This window comes from Chaetodon auriga, chromosome 16, assembly GCF_051107435.1.
Source record: "Chaetodon auriga isolate fChaAug3 chromosome 16, fChaAug3.hap1, whole genome shotgun sequence".
Classification (NCBI taxonomy): Eukaryota; Metazoa; Chordata; class Actinopteri; order Chaetodontiformes; family Chaetodontidae; genus Chaetodon; species Chaetodon auriga.
Genome location: NC_135089.1, coordinates 15,347,501 through 15,356,312, shown reverse-complemented (window position 1 = coordinate 15,356,312; position 8,812 = coordinate 15,347,501). Strand labels below are relative to the sequence as shown.

Genomic DNA, 8,812 nt, shown 5'->3' with positions numbered 1-8,812 from the left:
TTAAGGTAAACTATGCAGGATTTTCCTAAAAATCTGTCCGTAGATTCATCCAAGTGTGTGGCGGTGTATGCATCTCCAGCCCTCTGCCTTTATTTTCTTATCATTTTGCTGCATTTGGGAAGTTTCTGGGTGTCCACCGGTAGACAGTGGGTGTGTAGCCTCTTGTCAATAACAGCACGCAAGGTGTGAGGGCGGGACTCTGTGGAAACCTAACGACCAGGTTACATAACTGTCGCCGTCTCTCTCCTCTGCTCTGTGTCTGTCATGGATGCTTGAAGAGCTGCAGGTCCGTGTGTCTGACCGAGGGTCGGGCTGAGCTCAGCGCCAGCAGAGGGGCCACAGAGGACGGGATGAAGCACGCACATTGGCTGCATTCACACAATGTTTGGCCATGTGGCGCCTCCCCGCAGGGTTGTGTGGAGGTGTGAGTGTGTTTACTTGGGCTTTAGAATGTAAACACCATGGCATCAGAAAACTGAAAACATTTTATATGAACTTGCTTGCTTTGTTCGTTGATGTGGCTCCCGCTCTTAAGGAAGCTGAAATATATTTTTAGTTATCTCTCATGTAAAAACAATTCAGTGTAATGCTTTCAACGGTTTAGTTAAGTGACGAACCTTATTTTTAGTCTCTGTGTGTGGTTTCCTGTGTACTGAATCATTTAGGTGTCAAACTGTACAGTGGTAATGTATAGTTCTCGACACAAACATCCTTAGTCCTTCATTGCTTTAAATTGTTTGCATGTATTCTAGGAAATTAAACTGACTTTGTGGTTATTGCATTTTTACTGCCTAATATGGAGGAACATACATGAGACACACAGATTAGTGACTGACAAACACCACCACTCTCTTTGTGGCTGCTGTTGTTTTGTCTTAGCAGGATGCACATGCAGTTTCACATGTGTTTTTCAGTGAACCCCGGAGGAACTACGACTATGCATGGCAAAGAACACACCAGAGCACTCACAGCCACCCACACACACGCACGCACGCACGCACGCACAAAAATAACACATGATGTCAAGACCTGGTGAAACTTTGTGCACTGAAACATGTGATCTCAAGTAATGTCTGATTTGACAACAGATAAAGGACAAAAAGCATCATTAATAGACTGGTGTCTTTAATAGAAAAATCTTTAAATGTGATTTCTTAGTTGGTCATTTATTTTAGAAATCAGTTAAAGTAAGTGCATAACACAAAACAACGTGTGTCCAAACTAACTGATCACGACAAATAAATAATTAAATAACTGAAAAGACAACAGGGAATCAGCCTCTAACATTGGTGTAGTTGCTGTAAATCAGGACCAACTGAGACAGATTTTGAACTTTAACATCTACACACACTCTCCTCGTTTCAAATGTGGAATGATTACAATCTCAGAGACAACAGAATCTAATGTGAGGAGGAAATGTCACACTGTGCTGGTGATGCTGTGCTTCGTATTTAGAGGAACTGATCGACTGAGTTTAAATCCCACTGACGGTACCATAACCACAGACATCGAGGGCCGGTGGACACGCGGACACCACTCAGTCCTTGTCCTTGAAGGAAATGGTTAATTGTCTGACACTGATGTTTGATTTACTACGTGATCTGAGACTATACTTCCCTAAATACCAAATTGCTTACTACAGCACAAAGAGATTTTACATCAACCATAAGAACTGCCAGTATACATTCAGTATCTTAGGATGCATCACAGGATCCACATTAGTCTCATTCATGGACAAACAGTCTGTTTTCATGACATGTGTTCACCTCCCACACTGACATTACACTTTAACATTGAGGACAAGTCGAGTGATTGTCCATATTTTCCTTATCGTCACAAATGCCACGAAAGGACTGAAAACAATTATGAATTGATGGATGAAGTAGTCGAAGAAAATTGAATTGAAGATATTTTTTGAGACAGCCAAAGTGCTTATTTGGATAAGACTCCTCATCAGTATAAAGCTGTAGTTATTTCTAAATATTCACTTCATTATGAAGTGGAACCAGCCCCAGTTATATAAAAATTAAGTGATAATTGAAGATGTTGATATTAATATTATATATTTGTGTTCCAATGTTTGTGTCGTGTTCAGTAGTTCATCCTTTCTACCACGCTCTCATCATGTGATCTGTCCGGTCTCCTGGTCCAACATGGCCTCCATCAGAGTGGGCTCAAGTGGTGCTCTGCTCCTCTGTCACACGGTTGGAACAGTAGTCCTGAATACCTGGCGGAGGAGAGAGGAGTGTGGTGATGATGATGATGATGATGATGATGATGATGATGATGATGATAATAATGCTTGTTTTGATGGACTTGATGACGATTTCCAAGCACACAAACAAACAAATATTCCTGGTATTAAAGATCTTTGTGTGTGTGTGTGTGTGTGTGTGTGTGTGTGTGTGTGTGCGTGTGTGTGTATTTTCTTTTGACTAACTGCCTGTAAACACTGAGTGAATTCTCTGTAACACAAACCACATTTGATTCCTCAACTTCATCTCATCATGTCAGTACGGTTATTGAATTTCGATCTCTGCGTCTTCCTCTTTAGTCGACTGCTTCCCATTTGCAAAGCGATCACTTCCTCTTTCAGAACATTTAATCAGGAATTGGGACATCAAGTAAACCATCTAGTCATCAAAAATAACAATGCACTTCGTTGGAAGCCAGAATATATCTGCGTCTGCGTCAAACATCTAAACCAAAGAATGTCGCAAAATTCACAACGGGTGGCCGTTGACACTGGAGATGCTTGCATATGCAATCTGGGAAAAAACTCACTCTGCACAATAGTCTGGTAGACTTTAGCAGCAGGAGAGTCAGGGACTGCACTGAGGAAAGATCTGCCCTCGTCGCAGCTTCGTGCTATCCTCGGGTCCAGAGGTACCTTTCCTAACAGGGGGAGATTTAGATCTGCACACATCCGTTCAGCACCGCCGCTGGTGGGAGGGAAGATCTGGGACGTGTTCTACAAGAGAGGGGACAGAGAAAAGTCTCAGCTATGAATGCATTTTCAGATTCTGTGGACCCTAAATTACATAGGATCTGTGTTACCATGGGCTTGAAATCCAAGTCAAACTCCAAAAACACTGCATTTCCCACAATGCACCTATCAACTCACTTGCATCTTTCATTAGACATTTCCTGTCTGGCTTAAATGCACATCCCATGGTTTCAATGCAGGCTGAAATCTGAGCCAAATCTGAGATAACCCTGATGACGTCACTATGACGTCATCAGGGTCTCATTTCTCAGACTTGACAAAACTCCCCCCCAGAGCCTCAGAGGACATAATACAACCCACCGGCTGAGTGGTAGTTTGAGTGGAGAAGCAAACCGATGTGTCAAACTGGAGACGTGGCCCTTTAAGAGCTGAGGAACTACATAAAAAGATGTGTGAATGCAACGTGTGTCTCTTCCTGTGAAATGGGGCAGACAGACTTTCTGTGGCAAATGTGTTGTAGATCTGGGTGATCACACTCAGCTAATAAAGAAAATGACATTAAATAATAGACCACTGTAATCAGCGAGGTGGGCCTTATCAAATATAGTCTTCCATATCTCCATACAATTGGCCGGTCAGAAGAAAGATGGGCTTTTAGGGCGGTGGGCCTTAAAGAGACTGAAGCTAAAACAGCTTGTTTCAGACAGGAGGAGGAAGAGCTTTAGTGACCTGTGAATCAGGCAAAGCTACTCTAGTGGAGTGCCAGAAGAAAAATATAGAGCATCGCTGTATATATGCACATGTGCATCAATCAATGACCTTGCATGAGGGACAAACGAAGCCACTCATGTTCTCCACCACTCCGATGATCGGCAGCTTGACCTTCTGACAGAACCGGATCTCCTTTCGCACGTCCTGTAACGATACCTCCTGGAAACAGAGAGAGGGAGAAGGACAGGGAGAGAGAAATAGAAAAGAAAAGGCAAACACAGAGAGCAGGGAAAGTAAAGAGAGAGCCGGAGAGAACGAAAGAGAAAGGGTTAGCTTAAACTGTTTTCCCGTCCCTCACAACTGCTATCATGGTTCCCTTGAGCCCTGATAAACTGAGCTGTTTCCTCAAGGGATGTGTTGGGAAAGAGAGAAAAAACAAAACTTTCCCCTTTCACATTAAGAGCTTGGAAACTCATCTGTTGATGTTGACCAGACTGGCCTCTTTGCTAGGGTAATTCCAACCACGTGTGTGGTTAGTTTTGGTTAAGTGAGAGCTGATGGAATGAGGAAGTGATTCTTCTGCCGTCTGACCTTGTAAGTGCTGGTCTAATTTTAAGTATCAGGAAGCGTTTGCTCAGATGAAGCCTTTCACTGTGGGTAGTAAAAACTGATTTGGGGACACATACTGACTGAAGAGCAATAGTTCATTGTGGCAAACATTGTACGGGGACAACACAGTACAATGTATTGTCAGTACTACTGACTAAGTAGTACATTTGCAATACGCTGTTTACAAACCAAAGACCCCCAAAGTAGCAGTATTAGCTCTGGGTCAGAAAGCAGGAATACTGGAGCACTGTCTTTACATATAACATCATGTTGGTTAATTTACCGTTTATATTACGATGTCAGTGTGTATGTATGTGTGTGTCTGCGGGTCTAAAAGTTCTGACTTGCAATGACATCAGATTTTTTGGTGCCCATTTAGTACACACACCCACCTAATGCTTAAGGTGTGTCCCTTATCAAACCAGTTGTGAAACAATGAGCCCTCAGCAACTAAAGGCTGACTGTACTGTGTTGTGTTTATGTGTTAATACGTACAGTTTATAGTACTTCTAGGTTTTTTTAAATATGTGCCTTTGAAGAGGACACCTGCCAATGCACAGGCTTTATTTTTCCTCTCCACAGCTGTTCTTTATTTTATGTCTTGCTCCCATTTTACTGCTTTGAAACTACCAACAACGCTGGGTTATAACTGTGTAAAGGCGGAACCTCTGCTGGTTGCCATATTGTAACTGGATGTTTGCAGAGAGTCTTACAAGCAGTTTTTTCTTGAATGACACTGTAAAGAAAGAGAAAGTACTGCCAATTGCTGTCCTGTGTGTGGAGGAGGACTAATTTGCAAGGATAAAATGTATTTAGTGGGAACGCAATGCCAACTGCACAACATGTGACAACTGACACCTGGTGATTACAGTGTGGTCAAGTTCCACTAAACTCTTTCTCTCCGTCTGCCTCATGTGTTTACACGTCACAGAATTACTTCCTGTTACCCCCAGCAATGAGTGGTACCTTACTAAATTTAGCTGTGGGTGTAGGTGGACAGACGACTGGTGACAGTCTCTGCAGTAGAACAGCGAGATGTTTCTTAATTAAGCTAAAATGAGATCCCACCCTTTGCTTAGGACTTTTATGACTTCACTCCTGTCTTCTTTTAACATTTGCTGTTGTAAATTCGAGACGAAGTTCTTTACTTGAGGACATTCAAAACAAAACCTTTTTTTGCCAAGAAAACCAGTATTTAAAGTGTGATTGAAATAGAGTTGAGTCAGAAAGAGGCACAGATATCAACGGCTCCATGGAGCGTAGCGCTAAAGTCATTTCTTGATGCATGGCAGTTATAGCAATGTTGCGTTCTGAGTAAAAGGCGTGACTGAATCTTTTTAGCCTGGGGCAACTCTCATTCTCTGTCTGTTATCTAATGTCTAAGTGGTTTTCAGTGTCACAACTACTATCATGATTACTCATCAGTTATATAAAAACCAGGGGCTGAACAAGCAAATCCAGGTGGCTCAAAGTCATTCTGGGAAATGTAGGAAATAACCAACTGAAGTCAAAGTAGTCAAATCAGGTGGAGTGAAGGCAGACGCAGACGGTGTTTAAGAGGGGAATTTCCCTTTACAATTGCTGTAAATGCTAGTAACTGCGTTAACTGTCACAGATTACAAGTCTGAGCATGTGTGGGTGTGTGTGCTACCTGTGGTGTGGTGATGATGACAGCTCCATCAACATTGGTGGAGCTTAGGTACTGGACAATTGACAGGTGTTCGTCAGAGGTGCCAGGGGGCGTGTCCACAATGAGGTAATCCAGGTCCCCCCAGTCAACGTCCCTCAAGAACTGCTTGATCATCCCTGATTGTAGACAGACGCCACAGAAGTTACAGTGGTGTGAAAAAACAAATGTTCACACACACACACACACACACACACACACACACACACACACACACACACACACACACACTACCATTCTTCTTGGGTCCTCTCCAGATCACAGCATCATCGGGGCTACTGAGCAGGAAGCCGATAGACATGACCGCCAGGTTGTCATCCACATACTGCAACATACACACACAGACACACGTACTCTTATGATGTGAACAGTTTCTTTGGAAAATTGCACATTAAGAACTAAAGCTTGAAAAACTTGAAGTGACTGACCACAGGAGACCAGCCTGAGCCACTCTGGTGAACCTGTGCACAAGACGACAGATCGAGGAATCAAGGCAATGTATAAACCCAGAGAGTAATAGTAGTAAAAGCACAACATGATTTATGTAAAAGACAAAAAAATACAGTTTCCTTGTGTGTCTGAATGAACACACAACTCACCTGTTCCCCCTCTAAGCCCATGATCCTTGGAATGGATGGACCACAGATATCTACATCTAGCAGGGCGACCTGAACGCAGAGACAGCAGAAAAACAAGGACTCTTTAGTCTCCAGTGTAGTAAAGAATGTGACAGCCTAGACTCAGTTTTGTAATCCTGCACAAATGTCTACAACAGGCCTTCATGGCATTTCTCAAGCGCTCCACTGAGCATTTCTTGGCTGCGCGCTGTAATATGAGACTTTATTGTGCCGGCTCAAAGCTCAAACAAAGTGACCTGAAGGCCAGAGAGATAAAACTGGACAGCAGCGAGAGGAGGAGGATGGCCAACAAGGCTGTATCCACGTTCTTTGGATGGCAACATCTACGTGCGCAGCTAAATGTGGTTTTAGCAGAAGCAGAGGCATTGTGAGACATCCACTGCTGTTGATGTGGATGCATCAGAAACACTCAAATTAAACAGGTTAATGGAGTGAGGTCAATATTAGGACAGCGCAGGATGATGGAAGAAAACAGTGGAAGTAACACAGGTATGTTCCAGCCACGCTAAAACAGCTTAATCTGAACACCTAGAAATAAATAATGAACAGTCTGGTCCTAAGCTGTGGTTTAGAAGAGGTTTAGCTAAACTAGATCTTGAAGGGGTTTAAAATGCAGCTGCATACTAAGTTGAATCTGACTGCTGTGTTAAAAATGAGCCAGATCACAGCGTAACAACGACTAAACTGAGCATATGATTTGAGCTGTAGAAACGTGAACGTATGACCTTAAACATCTTTAAACCATGTCTGTGGGGACCTCTAGCGGTGATTGGTTGATTTCTACAGTGCACAGTAACTGGGTCACTGGGCATCGATAACCGCAGCTTCAGTGGGGTTGAGGGACCACAGACACAAGTTTAAACTCACTTTAACCCTCAAAAGGGAAACGTGACACCCCGTGCTCTTTGAATCTGAAGGAAAAAAATGATCCCAGTTGTAATATGTGCAAGTTTAAGCAAATATTTTGGCAGCCTTAAACAGCGGCAAGTGGCTCTGCGGGTTTACATCACCTCCTTCGTGCTGTCGCTTGCCAGAGCGTGAGCCAGGTGAGCGCTGAAGGTACTCTTCCCGACTCCTCCTTTTCCCGACAGCACGAGGATCTTGTGTTTGACTGTTGACAGCTTCTCTCCGATCTCTGCTATGGCTGGAGAAGAGACAGGGAGGAGGAGATGCAGGATGCAGATGGGACTCTCAAATCAGACAAAGCAAGAGCTGACTGAAATACTGGTTGTTTAGAAGCACTGACTCGGCTTGATCATGATTCACTTGAACTGTCCAGCCCCACTCTACTTATATATCTACTTCATGATGTGGGCACAGTCTTACCAGGGTCAGGGGCCTTGGTGGCTCCAGACGCACAGATTTTCTGGTTGGGACAGCCCTGACATGAGGAGGACTTTCCTGCTTGTTCACTTGTTGTACCCGGGCAGTCTGAAAGCATGAAACAGACATCAGTTGTCAGTGAGTCAGTGGATCAGTTATCAGATCATCCTAAACTAATGAGAATCAAACCCAAAGTCAAGAGGTGAACTATATTCCACATAGTGCCCATGCGCCGACCGTGCGTGCAACCTGTTTGTTTTCTTAGTTTTCCAACTTTTTTTGCTCTATTTTTTATTATTACCACTTGTATTTTCATGACTTTCATCTTGAAGCTGTGCCCTCTCCAAACATGTTGGCCGAGAGAGTTCTGGTCGATTCTGATTCTGAAGTAATCTGATGTTCAGGATTATTGATTTTGGCTGCGGCGCATACCTGAAACAGGGGCTATACTCTAGAGATTAAGGTATGCCGTCTTTCTATAATAATCTGGTTCTCTGAGCCAATCCACCATCTTTGTTGTGCCTGTTCTCTACCGCTGTCCCTCACCATTAACCTTTGTCATTGTGTGTATTGTAGGAACCTATCACTATACCCCCCCCTGAGTGGTTCCTGTACCAGCGTTACTGGGCCAAACCGATGACAGCGTGGCAGCTCGGTGTAGTTGCTGTTTAGGACACTGCATGGACATCTGCCCTTCAGCCACAGACGTCCAAAACCCAGACGTCCAAAACCCAAGACGTTTTAGTCTTGGCAGTCGCTCCTGTTTGTTTTCTTAGTTCCCAAACTTTTTTTGCTCTAGTCTTTACTATACAGATTGTATTTGTATGACATCTTGAAGCTGTGCCCTCTCCAAACATGTTGGTCGAGAGAGTTCTGGTCTGTTTCTTCGCCTTGGAA

The 8,812-nt window shown here is 43.6% G+C and overlaps 1 protein-coding gene across 1 annotated transcript in view; it reads right to left on the bottom strand.

Moving 5' to 3' along the window:
- Positions 1-1,103: 1,103 nt before the first annotated feature.
- nubp1 (nucleotide binding protein 1 (MinD homolog, E. coli)) overlaps positions 1,104-8,812 on the bottom strand; it is a 9,495-nt gene continuing 1,786 nt past the window's right edge. The window contains exons 2-10 of the mRNA XM_076753428.1: positions 7,919-8,023; positions 7,603-7,736; positions 6,554-6,622; positions 6,383-6,415; positions 6,189-6,279; positions 5,919-6,073; positions 3,767-3,877; positions 2,785-2,971; positions 1,104-2,227 (exon numbers count right to left, since the gene is read on the bottom strand). Coding sequence (XP_076609543.1) covers positions 2,175-2,227; positions 2,785-2,971; positions 3,767-3,877; positions 5,919-6,073; positions 6,189-6,279; positions 6,383-6,415; positions 6,554-6,622; positions 7,603-7,736; positions 7,919-8,023 — 938 coding nt within the window. The 3' untranslated portion in view covers positions 1,104-2,174. The remainder of the gene's footprint in view (positions 2,228-2,784; positions 2,972-3,766; positions 3,878-5,918; positions 6,074-6,188; positions 6,280-6,382; positions 6,416-6,553; positions 6,623-7,602; positions 7,737-7,918; positions 8,024-8,812) is intronic.